The 21,193-nt window shown below is 34.1% G+C and overlaps 1 protein-coding gene across 1 annotated transcript in view; it reads right to left on the bottom strand.

Moving 5' to 3' along the window:
• The window catches only part of CCSER1 (coiled-coil serine rich protein 1), a 699,033-nt gene that overhangs the window by 169,259 nt on the left and 508,581 nt on the right, over nt 1-21,193 (bottom strand). Inside the window, exon 7 of the mRNA XM_024736231.1 lies at nt 15,667-15,744. Coding sequence (XP_024591999.1) covers nt 15,667-15,744 — 78 coding nt within the window. The remainder of the gene's footprint in view (nt 1-15,666; nt 15,745-21,193) is intronic.

Consider the following 21,193-nt stretch of genomic DNA (forward strand, 5'->3'; position numbering starts at 1 on the left):
AAAAAAAAAAAAAAGGTTCTGAAGAACCTAAGGGCAGGACAGGAATAAAAGCACAGATGTAGAGATTGGACTTGAGGACACGGGGAGGGGGAAGGGTAAGCTGGGACAAAGTGAGAGAGTGACATTGACATATATACACTACCAAATGTAAACCAGCTAGCTAGTGGGAAGCAGCCACATAGCACAGGGAGATCAGCTTGGTGCTTTGTGACCACCTGGAAAGGTGGAATAGGGAGGGTGGGAGGGAGATGCAAGAGGGAGGGGATATGGGGTTTATGTATATGTATAGCTGATTAACTTTGTTATACAGCAGCAACTAACACAACAATGTAAAGCAATTATACTCCAATAAAGATGTTAAAAAAAAAATGCTGAAAACCCCATATCCTCATCCTTTTTCCCTTTATTGCTCTCAACCTGACAGCATAGATTATCCCTTCCAGGCAGGAATCTCTCCTGGCATTTTGTCCCTACATATCCAAGCCCAGTTTGATGACCTTCCAAGAAGTTCTTTAAACTGTCAAATATCCTATAATAAAATCACTTCCATTTCAGCTAGCTAAGCAAATTATATTCTTTGGATCTATGAAAACTGACCAATATTCCAGGTGGCTTTTATTCCAGGATTGCAAAGATGGCTTAAATTTATTAGGTCTGTTAGTAAAAGAAATACATAATCTTAGTAGAATTATGATCTCAATAAATGTCAAGCCTGAGGAATGGAGGGATGTTTATTATTTCTTTTTTTTTCCTTTTTTTTCTTTTCTTTTCTTTTCTTTTCCTCTCTTCACTTCTCTTATTTTCTCTTCTTCTGTCTCTTCTTCTATCTCTGCCTCTATTTGTGTTTATCCCCTTCAGTTATATAAAACCAATGATCAGTCAGAATCATGATTAAAATAAAAACACTGTAGACTTCCTGTAGTATAGTAGTTCAAGCTACAGTCTTTAGAATTTTAGAAACCTGAGTTGGAATTCCAGCTGAGTCATTTACCAGCACTGTGACCTCTAGTCAGGTTCTTAACTGCTCTAAGCTTCAATTTCCTTATCTGTAAAATGAGACAATAATCGTGTGTACTGAGGATTAATACTCAAAAGAAGTAGATAGCTTTCAGGATTTCCAATTTAGAGAAACTTGAAATGTATATAGCATTTGGCTATAGAATAATCTTAGGAAAGGTAATATTTGTAAATCCAAACAGCTGTTGGCAGGAATGCAGTTATCTCTTAGGCAATGGTTATCACATAAATACCTGCTAAAGCAGAAGCCAGATTTTCAGACCACAAGATGAGATACTGACAAATAACAAGAGCAATTAAATACTGAATTCCCTAGCACCAAGTTAGTCTCATACAGATAATTTGTATCCAGGATTGGTCCAGCTATGTTTATAGAGTTGTAGGGAAAAAGAGGGATAAGCTACAGAAAATTTGGCAGGCTACTTGTATAGCTTGATAGGCTCTGTTACATATATCAGCTTATCAATGGCTAATGTAATAAAATGAGTATTTCAATTTTAATATGATAAAACACTAGAAAAGAAACGAGGCCTTAAGTGAGCTTTTTTCACCATTCATTCATACAATTCATTCTTTCATCTACTATTAGTATATTATATACTAGTTCTATACTAGACACTGAAACAGGGAATATAAAGAATATAAAATATTTCTGTATTTATGAAAATCGGCATCTATTGGGGAAGACTGTAAATATATTTATAATATAATTTTATACGTCTATATTAGAAGTGAAATTAAAGTATTGTGGAGACTTTGGGGAAGAAGTTTCACAGAGGGGGTGGCATTTAATTGGACATTAAGTGAGGAGTTTGCCAGACAGAAAACTGAAGATAAAGGAAATAGCTTTTATAATTCAGCACAGTGGATATTCCTTACTCTGTATTAATATAATAACCAATTAACAATTGACAGAAAAAGAAGGGTAATGTGCATTGTAATTATTTAAATAATCAGCTCGGTGATTATGAACAAAGATTCCTGTGTCAGGAATAAGACCCACATCTTACATATGTGTCATTACTAACTGTGATAGGAAGAATAATGCCCCTTTTCTTCCTCCAGTGATGTCCATGGCAAAGGAGAATTAAGACTGAAGAGGAAATTAAGGTAGCTAATCACCTGACTTTAAAATAGGGAGATTTTCCTGGGTTATCTGGTAGACCTACTGAAATCATGAAGGTCCTTAAATATCATAGGGAGAAACAGAGAGTCAGAATCAGAGTGATGCATCATAAGAAAGGCTTAATAGGCCATTGTTTTAAAGATGGAAAGAGGCAAGGAAATGCAGGCAAACTCTTGTAGCTCAAAAAAGTAAGTAAATGGATTATCTCCCAGAGTCTCCAGAAAAAACTCAGCTCTGCCAACACTTTGATTCCAGTCTAGGGAGACCTAATTCTGACCTCTGACTTTCAGAACTATATGAAACTAAAATGATAATTGTTTAAAGACATCAAGTTTGTGGTAAATTGTTACAGGAACAAAATAAAACTAATACACTAATGACAACTTTTAAAGATATAACAATTAGGTAAATATAAATATATGGATATTTTAGTGTATATTTATGAAAGCCTAGACTATCTATAAACTATTATTTTAATATAGATATAGACAATCTTCATCCTATTTGATGAACAGGTCTGCATCTCCATGTACAGACGAAGGCAATCAACAACAGTGGATAACATGAAAATCCTTCCTATTTCTTATCATTTGTATTTTATTAGTACCATTTGATTTTCTAGGAATTGACAAATTTCAAATGAAGTTCAGAACCCATTCTGTGGAAATCGAGCTCAAGAAGAATTATAAAATTTTCTTCATTTTGCATCTTAAAATTTGCTCAACTTGCTATGGTATGAATATGTGCGTCCCCCAACCTTTATATGTTGAAACCTTAACATGCCGAGGTGATAATATTAGGACATAGGGCCTTTGGGAGGGGATTAAACCATGAGGTCAGAACCCTCAGGAATGGGATGAGTGCCCTTAAAAAAAAGGCCTCAGAAAGCTCCCTTGCTACTTTTGCCATGTGAGGGCTACAACGAAAAGACAAAAAGAAGGTGTCTAGGAAGTGGGCCCTCACCAGACACTGAATCTGCCCGTGCTTTGATCTTGGACTCCTAGCCTCCCGAACTGTGAGAAATCAATACATTTCTGTTGTTTATATGCTTCCTAGTTTATGATATTTTCTTAGATCAGCCTGAACAGACTAAGACACAACTCTTGCTTGCTCCCTGTACCTCACTGCTTGTAGAAGGCAGTCGAAGTTCTCTATAAAGCATGTGAAGTCCTTCACAACAAACAAATTCTTCCTTGCCACGTGGGCAACACGCAACTAAATATTTATAATGTCTAGACCTTCGTGGTCTAGCTTGAGACCCTGGCGCTTACTTCTCCTTTGCCTCACGACACTTCCCTTTCCTCAACTGCATCTCTGAACTTTTGAAATACTTGACATTTTTCCAGGCCATGCTGAACTACAGCCAGCATTACGATATTCTGTAGCTTTATACAGTCTGAAGAAAATATTTCTGCCCCAGTACCTTTACATAAGGTCTTACACATAGTAGGAACTCAATAAATGTTTGTTGATTGTTCTGAATGTCTCACTACATTCAAGAAAATAACAGAAATGGTGAGAAATGATAACAGTAGAACTATTATCACTAAGTGAGTAAGGCCCACAGGAAAGAACAAGAAAGAGAAGGAGAGAAACAGCTAATGTTAACAAGAGGACAGACCACTGTCGGTTTTATTCATGTAGGCATTATTACCAGAAACTATGACCCATCTCCCTTTAACATGGTGTAGCAGCTGGCATGGCTCCATTTTCCTACTTGGCTCTCTTGCCAGCTTCTATTGTCTGGCAAAGACACTTAAGGGAGAAAAGTGAGCTTAATTCTTCTACCCTTAATTATGCTTTGACAGTTCTGCCCAGCTTTTTCAAAACTTTCAGCTCAAATACTGCTGCCAAAGACTTTCTTGTTAAGCAGGGCCTAACTACTTTAAATGAATTTTTATTCTTCTTGTTTTTTATGGTCAAGATAAGCAACTTGGATGAACACACACATCATTAAGTCTAGTGACTAGTTTAAGATAGCACAGGTGTTTGGCATTACATAGAGAATGGAGGACAAGTCTATTTTCTGACTTGATTATAATGAATCACATTTTTGTTTTCCATTGAGAGTTTTAACTCGGTGTATGAATTTCCTCTAGGCTTTTCAATACCTTTGGGGAGAGGGTGAGTCAGAAGGTGATAGGTCTGGTTCTCTGTACTAGGTCAACTTTGGTCTCCAAGGAGACAAAAGGAAGGAAAAAGCTTGGAGACATGGAAAAAGAAGTTTGCCTGTGTGGAGTCTGTAAGGAATAAAGGTTGTTGAAACAGATTCCTGTATATATTTATATATAAGAAGGGATTTTCTTTTCCCTTGGTGAGGAAGAACATAAATTGTTTCACAGATGTTATGTGGGAAAGAAGAAAAGAACTTGAATTTTTATTCTTAATCAGAAATACATGAATAAGATTCTAATATAACAGGTTTAGCCAACATTTTCAGTGCTTGTCACATCTCCTGAGATAAGAGTTTCTTATCAGATTTGCTAGAGTAAAAGAGATTACCTGAGAAAAAGGGCAAGTCCCAGTACAGACAGAAGCTGACTGCTGATAATATAATGCAAAAGCTTAAAAGAAAACAGAGAATTTCCTTAGCTGAAAATCTGACATCAATAATTACTCAGAATATTCAAATTACATCTATCTTCAAAATTATTGCTATTAGGCTGCTGATTAGAGGCTAATATCCATCTGGCAATTGTTTACCTTCTAATTTCTTGCACTAGAAATAAGTCACTATCCAAGAGGAAGAAAGTTAAGTATTTGCAAAAGCACATTGCACCCTTCCTGATCTCTTTTGGAATTCATTTTAAAGTAAAACACAAGAAAAGATGCTCAACATCACTAATCATTAGAGAAATGCAAATCAAAACTACAATGAGGTATCACCTCACACCGGTCAGAATAGCCATCATCAAAAAATCTACAAACAATAAATGCTGGAGAGGATGTGTAGAAAAGGGAACCCTCTTGCACTGTTGGTGGGAATGTAAATTGATACAGCCACTATGGAGAACAGTATAGAAATTCCTTAAAAAACTAAAAATAGAGCTACCATATGACCCAGCAATCCTATTCCTGGGCATACATCTGGAGAAAACCATAATTCGAAAGGATGCATGCAACCTGATGCTCATTGCAGCTCTATTTACAATAGCCAGGACATGGAAGCAACCTAAATGCCCATCGACAGATGAATGGATAAAGAAGATGTGGCACATATATACAATGGAATATTACTCAGCCATAAAAGGGACAAAACTGTGCAATTTGCAGAGATGTGGATGGACCTAGAGACTGTCATACAGAGTGAAGTGAGTCAGAAAGAGAAAAACAAATACCGTAAAATATTGCTTATATGTGGAATCTAGAAATATGATACAGATGAACTTGTTTGCAAAGCAGAAATAGAGTCACAGACATAGAGAACAGATGTATGGTTACCAAGGGGGAAAGGGAAGGTGGGATGAATTGGGACATTGGGATTGACAAATATAACTACTATGTATAAAATAGATAACTAATGAGAACCTACTGTGTAGCACAGGGAACTCTACTCAATGCTCTGTGGTGACCTAAATGGGAAGGAAATCTAAAAAAGAGGGGATATGTGTATTCAATATATGTACAACTGGTTCACTTTGTTGTATAGCAGAAACTAACACAACATTGTAAAGCAACTATACTCTAATAAAAAAATAAATTAAAAATAAAATAAAATAGGCAAATAACAACAAAAATAAATAAAGTGATGTTCATACTCTTCCCTAAACTATTAAGAATATCTTTTACTGTAGACAAGGGTAAATAGAGTTTTCTGCTTATTCATAACGACTATCCAACTTTTAATCTGTGTCATCCATACGCCAATTTTGCCCAGCAGAGTTACTACAGGTATTAGAATCTCTGACAAATTATTTATGTGTGCTTTGAAAACTGCACTGAAGAAATGTTAAATCTGTGATACAAAAAAACCTCAGAACAGAATATTTGCTTGTTTTACTCACTGTATTGCATCTGTCAGCATGGCCATTTAATACCCCCATATAGTATAATTAAAACAAAGGATGTCCAATGTCTTAATGAAACACTTTAGGTCTAATATTCTTTAACCTTGTGTAGTTAGCAAAGTAAATACAATCATTTCTAAATTATTTGATGTACGGCAGAGTTAACTGTACTTAATTCCTCGCACATTTTATTTTACCGCTGATATGATTCAGCTTCCAAAATTCATTTGTTATTTAAGTAAATGATTCCAATAGAACAGATGGAAGTCATTGCCAGATAAACTAAACTCATGCCGAGTCCACCTCTGACAGCTTCTCATATTCATGGTCCATCTCAAATGGTCATGTTAATAATGAATCACAGCCTTGGAATTTTACCTTGTTTATTAATTTCTTATTTAAAAAAATGTGTTACAGTATACTTCACACTTATAAGGTAAATCCTGAAGTAATGCAAGAGATTATATTTTAAAACAACAAAGAATAAGTGTATATGATCCAGAATGTGTATGAAATGGTAATGTTAAGATAAAAAATAAACACTGGATGTACTAAACATGAGATCAACTGCTTAAATTATCATTAATAATGATATTATCTTAAATATAGAGTTAACCCCAAGCCAATTCCAATATCTGACGTCTTCATTAAATGTTAAAAGAAATCTTGTTAATATTGGTGTGCAGAGCAATGACTGCCACATCCGCTATTATCTCACATCAAAGTTTTCTAGACACTAGGGAGCAACAGGTATTGAGGAACAGAGCACACTGCTGACATCAACTGTTTCCAAATAAAACTGTCCTGGCATCTTGTCGGCAGACAGAACATGTATTTCAGTGACGCCAATCCACTCTTAAGTGGGTCCCCAAACCAAAGTTGAGGTCATAATGACTCAGTTTCTTAAAATTCATTTTCTTTCAAGAAACACACAAAGTTGTTTTCATTTCCCCAAATTTCAAGGCTTTTACTGGCTTTAGAATTTTGCTAGCTGTAATTCAATATCCTGTCTTTTATGTACAAACTAATCCAGACCTTTTCACATTGTGTACCTGAATTCTTTCCTCCAATGTTCTGTACCTGTATTCTAAATTCAAGCTTTTCCTAGAAAATCCTCACTTTTGCCAATTATGAAATACCATCCAAATCTATGTATCTTGTAGTTTTCTGGAGCTCTTTTTTTTTTTTTTTTTTTCCAAAAACAATTTTCTTTTTTTTTTTTGGGCTCTTTTTTTTTTTTTTTTTTTGCCATACGCGGGCCTCTCACTGTTGTGTCCTCTCCCGTTGCGGAGCACAGGCTCCAGACGCGCAGGCTCAGCGGCCATGGCTCACGGGCCCAGCCGCTCTGCAGCACGTGGGATCTTCCCGGACTGCGGCACGAACCCGTGTCCCCTGCATCGGCAGGCGGACTCTTAACCACTGCGCCACCAGGGAAGCCCTGGAGCTCTTTTTAACTCAATGATATAAACAGTGGATCCCTGAATTCGGTTTTCCAAGGTCATCTCTAACAGATGCTGAGTAAATCTTGTCCACTAAATATGTCAAAGGGACTTTGTGACCACAGTAAGCAGAGTATGGCCCAATGCTCTGAAAGTATGCTAAAATAAAGCTTTATACCATGAACGTTTTCTCTCATTACCACATGGAGAACTCAAAAATGTTAGGAGAAATCTAAGGCAGCAACCTATGCAAAGATGAAGAAATTCAATGAGATTTACATTTAAGGAAGAAAATGAATGTGTGACCTGTGGATGGGGTGGGAGGGTGTATGCCATTATTTTTAGCATGTATTAATGTTGACAAGTTCTATATCTTGGACATGCCTTACTGAAACCATTTGGATAGTGTGTGAGAAGGATTTGACAGCAATATAAAGCTAGCAAGCGACATGAAAGTATTTGCTTATTATTTCCATTATTTTTTTTTCCCCTTGAGGTCTGCTATGTCTGAGAGATACTGCATACCTTTTAAGGAAAATTAAAATTTGTTTTGGCTTTAATTTATGTAAAAGTAATTTTAATTTATTTTAAAATAATTTTACTTGATTTATCAGGATATACAATTATTATTTTTCTTTCCAGTGAATATTCATAATACATCAGTGATGCTGTCTGCAAAAGTTAAATAATAGATACAGTGTTTATTCAAAAGTTATCTTGACAAAACCAGAAGGAAAAATGTTAACATAAAATAATACTATATAGACATAATATAGAAAGTATTGTTTGGTAGTTGTTATTTCAATTTTCCTCTCAGTGTTTATAATCAAGACTTTAGTAAAATATTTTTATAGCCATGATTCTTTGATATTCTCAACCACAAGGTTTTAAGGACTATAAGTTAATTCAAATATGGTGACATTTAACTGAAGTTTCCAAATTTAATGGAAATTAAAATAGCATTGGAAAATATACTCAAATAAGTGCACAGATGAATATGTGTAAACATTTAAGGAAATCTCTCATTTCCTATTTCATTCCCTCAAATCCAAACTCCCTCACACATCACTGAGAATTTAATAGCACTGAAAACTGGATCAATAAAGGAATATCACATATTTATATGGTAGATTAAAAATTGCTCCAAATCCTTGTCATTCCCCATCAAGAGGTACAATTTATTTTTCCTTTCCTTGAGTCAAGGTTGGCCTTGTGTTCAGCAAAGAATTAACATAGCAGTCTTGAGTCTGTCTGTTATGGGCTGAATTTTGTCCCCTCAAAATTTGCAGGTCGGAGTTTCAACCCCCAGGACCTCAGAATGTAACCGTATTTGGATACAAGGTCTTTAAAGAGATGTTAAAATGAGGCCACGGTGGTGGTGGGATGGGGGTGAGGGCTCTAATCCACTATGACTGGCGTCCTTATGAAAAGAGGAAGAGACCCCAGGGTGTGCATGCACAGAGAAGACTCTGTTAATCGCTACATCATGATACCTATTTATTTGCAACATCAGAAAGATAGCAAAAGAGGTAAAAATAGGAAAATATAGAGAACCTTAGAATCAGGGATAATCTTTGATATTGCTCTTTGTTGATATCCCACATACAATCTATTAACAAATCCTGATGACTCACACTCAAAATGTATCTAAAATCCCACCAGCGCTAATTAGCCTGTCATTTACCATGCCATCTCTTACCTATAGGAACTTTGCCTTCCTTCTTCTACCATGTCCTTTTGCTGCCTACATCTACACGGAAATCAGAGTAACAGTTTTGAAATAAAGTCTGATTATGTCATTCTTTTTTCCCAAAACACTCCAGTGGTTTCCCATCTCATGCAATGTAAGATTCCAAGTCTTTACCACGGCCTACAAGGCCCTTCATGATCTGGTTTCTCTCTGACTTGATCTTTTATTACCTGCACACTCATTCACTCTGCTTCAGCCACAATGTCACTCTTGCCGATCCTAAAAGGTCAAATGTTCCCCTGCCTCACGGCTTTCGCACTTGTCCTTAAGCCTCTTCCCATAGAGAGATGAGTGGCTTTCTCTTGTTTCTCATTTTAGTCTTGGCTAAACCATCTCCTAATCAGAGTAACCTTCTTTGACCATCCTTTTTGAAACAGCAACATACTTTAAAGTCACTTCTTATCTTCCAAATCCTGCTTTATTTTTCATTATAGCATTTATCATCCCTACCTGACATGCTATATATTTATTCTTTTGCTGTGTATCACTCCTCACTAGAACCCAAATACCATGAAAGCAGGAATTCAGTCTGTGTTGTTTACATTGAAGCACCAGTGTCTAGAGCATTATCAAGCACGTGGTAGGTATTTTATAAATTGATTCATCAACAGATGAATGAATGAATAGATGGCCTAGTCAAAAACTAACCAAAAACGCAGAATATACCATTTTGGGCTCTTTCTGGGACAACCAAAAAGTGAATTCCAATAATAAAAAGAGACCATTAAATTCAGTAAATGAAAAACAACAATAAACACACAAAAAAATCTCAACCAATGCAGGATATGCAACAGATGATGTTATGAGGTCACACCACTATCCAACTCCACTCCCTCAGAGCCTTCCAAATGTGTTCTTTTCCACTATGGTGTGTTTAGACCAAATAAACTGACACTACTTAGTATATTGATGTTATATAAAGAGTAAAATATCAATAGTGCTTTGTTCACAATGAGGTTTTTCCCAGAATCTAATGTGATTAAATAATGTTCCTTCAGTGGAGATTGTATTTAGAAAGTTACCAGGTTAATGCACAGGGAGAGGTTTGGGGAATTAAAGAAAAATATACTGTGGTGTGTTCCTGATAAAAAGATACCATACATCCTATGGTTACACAAACTATTATGTATTCCTTTTTTCCAAGTAATGCTTTATGTATATTTACCAGTTTCCCCTTAAGACAAACTCATTATATTAACTTCTTCTCCCTCATAATTGATAAACATTTCGATTAATTATTTTTCATGAGAGGAAACTGATATATGAGCTCATCTGAATACTCGAGGGTATAAAATAAGTAGCATGCCTTCTAGGAATGAATATTAAACATTATTCTTCATCAAAGTAGACTTTATATTTCTATTCTCACATTTAGAAATGAAGTACAAGGAGTTGAGTGGAAATATTTCTGTTTCATGTTATTTCTAATATATAGAACTTTCTTGCTTTAAACTAACGGATATCTCTGTAAAAAAAAAGATCGGTTAAAACATATACTGTTGGCTATGTGCTATGCTAAGCACTTCCTATTTAATAACTTGTTTAACCTTATAAGAACACAATGAAGAAGCAGTTGCTATTGTTCCCATTTTACAGATGGAGAAATTGAGACACAAAGTAACTGGCTCACAGTTATAAAAATATAAAGTGGCAGAACTGGGATTTGATCCTAGGAAGTCTCTTAACTAGGCTACACTGCCTCTAATGTTCCCAACTCTTTTCTGCTTTCTTAAAAAAATATATTGTTCTTAAAATAGAAATAAGTGGTCATTATAGAAACTATAGGAAAAAACTTAAGTATAGTCCATCTAAATAGTTGATTGTTGATAACTGTATATTTCCTGGGGTTTTTTTTCTACTCAATATTTATTTTATATAATTGAGAGCAAACTATGTGTGTTACTACATGTTACTAAGTCCTGAGTTTAGACTCTGTGGTCAAGTGGATCATAACATCCCCGCATTGGCTAGCAGGATAAAATTTTTGAGACCTTCATGTATTTCTCTATTTCTTCCTCTGTGTCCCTTGCTTAAATAAGGGAGATGAAGAAAAGTAGTCAGAGAACCTTGGAATTCCATAGGACAGGAGACCCAGGAAAGAGCCCAGCACCACTCTGTGTCAGCTCCTGGGGAAGATGGCTGGACTTCAGGGAGGGTGGCCCCACCTTGCATTCTAGGTACTGGATAGCCAAGCACCTTACACATGCCAGGAACCCACTAACAGAGAGAAGCAGCAGTCAATGGGGTCATGAAGGCAATGGGTGATTTTTATTTTCAGACTTTGACTGAAGATTGGTGAATGGAGGATAGTCTTGGTGCACTTTTGAAACAATGTCTAAAGGAAAGGCAAATTGAATTTGTTTCTTTCCTGTTGGCTTTATCACAGGATAAGGATAAAGAATAAGCCAGGATAACCTGTGTCTAACTTATGTAATCAAAAAAGATGCTTTCTGGAGGAAAAGGGATTAAGATCTAGCCATCAGGCTTCACTGAAGAACAAATAAATTTAAAAATATGTGATGAATGTGGCTGGCAAAAAGAACATGGCCCATAATCAAGTGTACTATTAACGGAGGGGTCAGGAACAATGAGCCAGCTTTAGCTTCAAGAATGTTAGTTCCAGGAATGGATGGAGGCTGTAATACCTGTGTATATACAAATAAATTAAAAGGGTCATCCTACTAAAGAACAGTAATATTTGATGGCCCCAAAGCATTTTTGGTGTGGTACATCTGACTGAGGCCACAAAGGAAGAGACAAGGCAGATTAAGGAAATCAGGGAGAATGGCAGAGGGAACAGGTAGAATGGGCATCAAAATTAACAATGTCAACTTAGTTATTCTACAGAAAAACATAAAACTTTTAATTAACAGTTAAGCAGTCTACTCCCTTTTTCCTTATATCAAAGTCTCACTTAGATCAATTAACTTGCACTATTATGATTCTATTATGGCTGTTTAATAAAATATTGTTTCCACCCATGTGAAATTAGTTATCCCTTGGCCTTTCCATAATAACGTAGTGGCATATGTGTCAGACCATATATGTATATATTTTATGGAATGCTGAAAACTCTATTAAAAAATTGAAGTTATGCATTTGCCCTTTGTTTCCAAATATATGTCCATAATAATAGTCTGCATAATTATAAAAACCTGGACTCCTAGAAACTTCTCAGCAACAAGAGTCCAACTGGGAAATCTGTGAGTTTATTACCTGTGGTATAGGTGGAGGATTGTGAATTATACATCTTGTTATATGAAGGGGTTCACTCAAATGCTTTCAGTGCCAGGTGTGAATAGGGAATGGTGACTGTGGTGAACTGGTATCCATGTACCCTGTCCAGATGGAGAAACCCTACTTATCTTTGATCAATCAGTTCTATCTGAAAGAAAGGCAGTTTCCTAGATCTTGCAATTTATTAAGAGAAGACTAGATGGATTTTTGTGAGAACTGTCCTCATTTTTGAAAGACTAAACCAAACAAAACACTATGGCAATGGGTTTTAAATGGTAAGGGTAAGAAATTTAGCACAAGGTGAACTGTTCTGTAAGGGAATAGAGTCGTGAGTAAGTATACAGGGCTTGGGCTATTTTTAAGAGCAGATCTGGTTTTGTTTAAAAATTAAATTGAAGTATGTACTCCAGTACTATTAGTGCCAAAAAATAGTCTTATTATGGAAAAGAAGCATCTGGTCCCAAACAAAATTTAATTGTCATCTTTGATTCTTGTATCTCCAAAGCTTAACATACCTCTCTTGACTCCTTGGGTAAGTCTCCAGGATACTACCAGTTTTCTACTACCTTAAATTTAATAGATCCCACTGTGGTACATTCCTATTGATAGCCAATTTCTCATCTAACATTCAAGTCAATAATATAGGTAGAGATATTAGTGGGAAGGTAATTATTAGGGATTTTAAAAATATATTACATACCATTTGTCATTATGTCAAATGGTGTGGTTAAAATAAATTTAATCTGAATGTCATTTTGAATATAATATTTAAAGGAAAGCATTTACTTGGATAAACACTTGAGCCAAAACAGGATATCGTCCTCCAACTGTCATGTGAGTGCTTCCAAAATAGACCAAGAAAAAGGATGGAATACTTTCTTTTATTAACCTAATTATTTCCCAGAAGAAAAGGTATAAGTAAGTCTCTCAACCGGCCACCAAAGCTTATCTTTCAAAAGCATTCCTTGTCTAATATTAGGGCAGATGGTTACGGAGTTGGGCGCTGAAATCACTGTCTTAGAAAATACAACTAAAGTATCAAAGGTGATTAATCTTATTTTATTCTTGGGGAGTAAAAAAAAAAAAAGATAATCAATTTTTTTTCTAGTTAACCATGTTGGTCAAATATCAAAAATTTAAATAAAGTTTCGGACATAAATGAATTAAAACTGCAAGGTTTTTCAGGGTATCATTATCGGAAAACTTCAATGTCTTCCATGATTTTTTGTTTTCAACAAATTTTTTTGCAATTAAAATGTACTATACTGCTAAGGTACATCTCAAAATAGTTTCTGTATATTTTGTGTTTATATAAAGATAAATAAGAATTCTGTCAATCATTTATATGACAACAGTTTATAAACTAAAAATAAAAGAAGCAAATGCAGGAGTTGTATAATTTGAAACCTTAATTTTAGATACTTCTAAATACTAGTGGATGTTTCTAATCTGATAAAATTGTTTTGAAAAAATATAAATAATATTCCTATCACAGAAGTAAATTAAGAAAAAAATATAAATAATATTCCTATCACAGAAGAAGTAAATTAAGAGCTACTATAACTATATTGGTTAGCAAAAGCCAATATTTTATATTATAAGCACTTGCAAGTTTTAACTGCATATTTACACATTAACACAGGAAAAATACTGATCTCTTAGAACCAGTCAGAGAAACTAACTAAAATAATTATATTTATATTAGCTTTATGTCAGCAGATTTTGGAATATATCTGACGTTTCCTTTTACCTCTGTTAAAAAATACATTAATTTTCAAGGAGGGTAGTCATTATCAGCATATTAAAAAGAGAAAATGGTTTCTAGTGATGCTGTGAGAAATCAATTAAAAACTTTTTAAAAATATGATTTTTCTTTAAATTTTGTCCCATCTACCGTAAGATGGAATATTAAGGAATACTAAACTTTGAAACATTAGTATTATTTTCTCCTTTCGTTGTAGAATGATAAAATATTTCTCAATAAATGATATAATCAGAATTCTATTTAGTATTTAACAATTCTCTGACATAAAATGAGCCTTTGACAGTTATTATTGTCTATCATTAAGACACAAAGCACCTATAATTAGAAAACTAAAGACCCACGATGGAATTTATAACCATTATTTTCATTTTAACAATAGAGCAAATATTGAGTATACAGAAATCCACGTCAGTCACTGTACTAGATGTAAGCAATATGAAGTTGAATAAGATTTTGTCTTCATATGAAAAACAATGACAAAGTTATGATAAAATACAAATCATAACCCCCCAAAATAAGTTTACCTGTCTTTAAACTAAACTGAAACCATTGCACGTAAGTGTATCATCCCAACTTTCCAAGTTTTTTTTTTTTTCTTCCCAAGATCTTAAGGAGTCCCTTTATTTACAATAATCCTAAAGAAATCCAAAAATCTCTGGTGCACATATAAAATAGCTGATTTACAAGCTTTGGCTTAAAGAGAAACATCTAATCTTAAATAGCAAAACAAGAAGATGACTTCATATTTGTAATGTATACAGACTCCCAAACTGAAGAATTCTGCTAATCATACTTAGAGTATTTACTTAAATATTTTAAAAATGCAGTGTTTGGAGGAATGATTCCATATGTTAATTTTTTATTTTTACCATTAGTTTGTAAAGAATACACAACTAATTAATTATGACCTAGAGTTATCAATGAAAATTCAATCAGCTAATGAAAGTTTAACTACTCAATGAGTGCTGAATAATTCATTCCAAACTTATTGCTTAAATTAATATAAATACAAGACTTGAAACCTATAATTCATGTGACATCAAACTATTACAATGAAATTACTGTCTCTTACATGCAAGGCAAACAATGTGTTATACAAAGTATCAATTTCTATTCAAACTCTACCTTTATTTAGCAAGCAGAATGACAACAGACAAAACAACAACAAAATTTTAACATCTGAAACAAGATCCTTATGAACTAAAGCAGTTAACCTCACCATCTATGCCTGGACTACCTATTTTACTATAGTAAAATAAATATTTTTTAAAGATCCTAAAAGTATTGTAAACAATTATTAAAAATGTTTTCAATTTATTTTTTACCTTGAAAGGCAATGGCTCTTCAGTAAGAGGACTAACAGGAAGTGAAGTGGTGCTACTTGCTGGGCTCATATCTGTACTCTACAAGAAAAACAAAATTGAATTAAAGAGATACTTTTTTGTAGTCATTTTTTATTATTCCTAATTTAGAACCTAACTCTTCTTGTTAAAATAAAAAACAAATATGTAAGTGAAAATGGATGTAGAAAAATTCAAATTATTATTGTATGATGAATCATTCCTTATTTAGAAATAATTAAGAAATTAATCAAATTATCACTTCTCAATTTGCATTTCAAGTGTATTTTATTAAATATAATAACCATATTTTACGTTAGGATGGTATCTAGTATTATATGTGCTTAACATATTTTTACCTTTTTTTGATAATTAAACTATACCTATAATGGTTCACTGTGGTGCTATTTCAATGTCTTTCAGGCTGATTTTCAAATATGTGTTATTCATATTTTCCTTTTATGGAGATTTGAGTCATTGTACCCAGTTTTTAATTCATCATGAAAAGCATATCTGCCATTAATTTACAATTGCAAAATGAAGAAATATTAAATTCTAAAAATTCCCATATTCATAGCTCTTGACAAACTTTCTTATTATATTCAGCTAAATAAATATTTAAGGACAAAAGATTTACACAAATATAAGAGAATTATCAGAATGTTGCTAATGCTGTTCTTCTAGTCCTTTAAAAATGTAATCAATTAAAATTTCTTAAGTGGGAGATTAGCCTATATAAAAAGAGATGCGTGTTAGAAGCTTGTCATTATTTTTTTCTAAAAGCAAGAAAACGATATTGATAATAGGCAGCAACAGAAGTTATTTTACTATGTTCTCAACTCGTTCTCTCAGAGGGATTCTTCCATTTAAGTAGATAAGCAAACAAAACATTGAAAAAAAATACATACCTACATTTTTTCAGTTCCATTTCCAAATGTACATGGACACAAATACAGAAAAACTTGCAGTAAAGATTAAAGCAAAAACATGAATTAACCTTGATTGAGATAAGGGAACAAGTAGACAAGTTTGGCTGACAAATTCTAACAAAAGAATACCTTCAAAGAATACATGCTGCAGTTGCTACAAATTCTTAGTGTCTCTTTCTACTCAAAGATTACTTTTATTCACTTGATTCAGGGGTACAATAACCTGGACACATTTTAAATATCCATTAAAGTAGGATTATTTCTGACTGTCTATTCCAGAAACAATGGATATGAACTATAAACATAGGACCCAAGATACTCAGTATAATATTTAGTACAACATGTTACCTTCTTTAGAAATTGACATAAGCCTGAACATTGAGTTAAAATGTTTAAAGGAGGAAATTAGATAAAAACTGAACAATAATCTACTAAAGGAAACAGGAAAATACAGGCACCAGATAACTGAGGTGAGTTACTTACTGACTAATTTCTAAATATATTCAGAGCTTCTTGGACATTTATTAGATCGAAATCAGGAAATATTCTGAATTTCTGACTTTCACTATCTGATTACATGATGTAATGGGGAAACAAAGAGGTTTTCTTAGGAATCAATTTACTGCAGGATTTTAACATAAGAAATGAGTAAAACATTTTTGGAGAAATAGAAAAACAAGACCCTTGAGCTGTTCCTCTCATCATTAGGCTTTTTCATGAGAAATTAAGCAAGTGATAGAGCACAGTTCATATGTAGTTGAATTATCTGCTTTTTCCTAAAGTACTGATATCCTGCATAGCATATTAAAGTATTATGTCCTTAAAAATTATATTCAGGAGACAGAGATGACATTCAGTTACAAAAATTTGAAAGCCTGGATCAGATGAAGGTTTTTTTAACTTCCATAAGAAGATGAGCTCAAAATAAAGCTCCATGGTTAACTTCTTTGAGGGTTAAGGTCTCCCACAACTTCCCAGAAATAAATGTGTCATTCTAAGCACTATGGAAAGCAGACTCTAAAATTTGCATCATGTAACCTTGATTATTTGAATATCATTCTTAGAGAAAACTTTGTTCTCACTTTAACTTTCAAATAGTGTGACATTTTAATTCTATTGCTCTTAGGAAATCTTGAGAAAAGTGTTTTAAAAAAGCAAATCAGTCTTATATGACAACATCTGATAAACTGCATTTAATTATCAAGTTGAGAAATACATGGCAAAAAATAGGATAAAAAATCTTCAGTTTCAGCTTTTTATCCCATTTGTGTTTCAGTGATCTGTAATTTAGGTGTCATTCCAATTTATTCACCCTTTAGATAAAATACTATAGTAAGTCCTTCAGATAAGTCTTATCCATACTTCATATTTTAAATCATTTACCCTTTCATTCAATGGCAGCAATACCAATGCAAGTGTATATCTAAATACAAATTAACAAAGTACTCTAAAGTTACACTTGAAGTTTATAAAAACCAACAGTGTGTGTTCTTTCATAACTTTCTTCATAAATTATTTTTTTATAATTATGACTTCATTTGCTTTTAATATATTTTAGAGACTTTGGAAATGGTCCTTTCACAATAACGTGAAAGCAAATCCCATGGGAATATGGAAAAGCTGTTCTTCAAAAGAAGCAAATCATCCCAACGGAAGGAATCTCCTTAATGCTCATATGACACATTTGGGTTTTCTGACCCTTTGGAGACTGCATGAGACATTCTTGACAGGCTATTAAAAAAAAACGATCCTAATTCTTATTGTCTGAGTGTCCTAAAACTTGGTTTTCTGGTTCTAAGTCCAATAAGTCCAATAAATGTGTGCTTCATTCCAACATTAGGTGATTAAATAAACATGAACCTAGCATTGTTCCTTCACGTAAAATGTTATTTTATACAAATTAGTAGACTTTCCCCCTTTCTATTTCTATCCCAAGTATGCTAAGTTCTCTTTTATTTTCTTCCAAATTGAGCTTAACATTAAGTAAGATCTTTAAGTTCAATAATAAAATCTAGCCAAGTATTTCCTTTGAGCATATCAGAGATATTCTCGTGAATATCACCCTCCTCTCATGCATACTGCTCTTCAGAATTCTTTCTACTCATTAGTTTTGAAGATACTACTCACTTTGCTGTTGTTTTTAGAATATAATTTCCCTAAATTTGCAAACTCTTCCCTCATCTCCAACCTCTTTTTCTTTAAATCAACTTTATTTCTTTAAATCAACATACCTATACTAAAACGCAAGTTTTCAAAATATATAGCCAGATGAGATTTGACAAATGTACTCACATGTATAACTACCACTGAAATCAAAATATAGAACATTCTCATTACCTCAAATGTTCCCGCACGTTCCTTTGCATGCAAGCACCTCCCACCCACCCAATCCATGGTCCCAGGCAACACTGATAAGCTATATGCTATAGGTTAGTTTTTCCTTCCCTAGAATTTCATAGGAAGGGAAATATATTAATATGAATTTGTCTAGGCCCAGCTCCTTTCACTCAGCAAAATTATTCTGAAATTCATCATATCATATTGTTGCATGTTTCAGTAGTCCATCCTTTTAAATGTTATGTAGTATTTAACAGAGGCCACAATTCATTTATCCAATAACCTGTTGCTAGAATTTGCATTGTTTCCAGTTTGGGGGTATTGGGAATACAGCCATACTGAGTGCTTTTGTATATATCTTTATGTGGATGTATGTTTTCATTTCCCTTGGATAAATACCTACTGGTGAAATTACTTGCTTCCTATGGTAAATTTATATCTGGTATTATGTTAGCTTTATAAGAAACTGACAAATGTTTTCCAAAATGCAATAGTTTGTACTTTCATTTGCATTGTATCTCATAAACACTGGTATTTAGTTTTTTGTTTTTTTTTTTTTAATTTTAGCCATCCAATGGGTCTGTAGTGGTAGCTCACTGCGGCTTTCACTTTCATTTCCAGGGATGACAAATGATGCCAAGCATCTTTTCATGTGCCATTAGTAAGTATATCTTGTTTTGTGAAATGTCTGTTCAAATATTTTGCCTATTCTTCTCTTTCACTGGGTTGTTTGAATACAAATCCTTTGTCATATATATTTATTATTATATATTTATTATAAATATTTTCACCCAGTTTGGGCTTGCCTCTTCATTTTCTTAACAGTGTCTACAAAAGGACCAATGCTTTCCATCTTATTTGCCGTTTTGTTTGTTTTTTTATAGTTTATACTTTTCTGGTGTTTTTCCTAAGAAATCTTGTCCTACTTCAAGTTCACAAAGATTTTCATGCATGTTTTCTTCTACCATCCTTTCAGATCAACATATGATGGCCAAAAACACAACAGAGTTAGGATTCTATTCTTTGAAAATATTTTTGCAATTACTTGGTGTTTAATGAGCATTAAGTAACCTTAATATTTGTACTGTACACATTCTAGTACAAAGATTTTCACAGAGATTAGTTTGTATTTTATCAAGTAACCTCAGACACTTTAGCCAATCTCATACCTTAGATGGGAATCTAACGGTTACTAGTGCCTTAATGATACTTTAATTACAACACACCTAAACACTGAAATATTAACTGCTTGTGGGTGTGTTGTGGAAGGGGAGAAAGTCTTTGCTAAAGTATTGACAATTTAAAATTAACATACAAGACTTCTCAGAGTGGGTGATTATGGAACTTCCTGGACAGATGGATGGCAGAAGGAGAGATATAAGCTTTAAGTGCGAAGGAGAATAGTAATGCCAAGAAGAGCAGTGTATCTATCATCTCCTACTGTTGACTCATCTTTGACTCTGAGGAAAATGGGGGCACAAGTGGAAATAAAACGAGCTTTTTAAAATAAAATTCTAAGAAACAAGATAGGAATATTCTCCTCTTTCTTAAATTTCTCAATGGAATAGAAATTTAAGCACATAGAGAGGTTTTGCCAACACCATGCCACTTTGGCATACTAAGAGCTGCCACACGGGGCTTCCCTCGTGGCGCAGTGCTTGAGAGTCCGCCTAAATAAGTATTAACAAATTTAAATGAAAATGACACCAGACAAGAGGAAAACAATGGCAGGGAGCTGAACAGACCTTTTCTTGGCTCCAATGAGATGGCTCATAAAAAAATCTATGAATAATTAGGGGCAAATTATCAAGAGGCTGGAAATAGCAGATAAATGACCTCAGTGAAATCCTCAGTCTCAAGTATCCTGGTACCAACTCTGACTACCAACCTAGTACTTTATCAACATTGATGTCAGAATTACTAGAAGTTATTGCTGAGAAAAAACAAATAAACAAAGTTAAGCTTTTTAAAAAAAAAAAAAAATCAGGGGGCTTCCCTGGTGGCGCAGTGGTTGAGAGTCCACCTGTCGATGCAGGGGACACGGGTTCGTGCCCCGGTCCGGGAAGATCCCACATGCCGCGGAGCGGTTGGGCCCGTGAGCCATGGCCGCTGAGCCTGTGCGTCCGGCGCCTGTGCTCCGCAACGGGAGAGGCCGCAACAGTGAGAGGCCCGCGTACCGCAAAAAAAAAAAAAAGGCCTTTAGTACAGATGCATAAGGTAAACAAAAGCTCTGGTTGAAGTTCACC

The sequence above is a fragment of the Neophocaena asiaeorientalis genome, unplaced genomic scaffold (assembly GCF_003031525.2).
Source record: "Neophocaena asiaeorientalis asiaeorientalis breed wild unplaced genomic scaffold, Neophocaena_asiaeorientalis_V1.1 scaffold7, whole genome shotgun sequence".
In the NCBI taxonomy this organism is placed as follows: domain Eukaryota; kingdom Metazoa; phylum Chordata; class Mammalia; order Artiodactyla; family Phocoenidae; genus Neophocaena; species Neophocaena asiaeorientalis.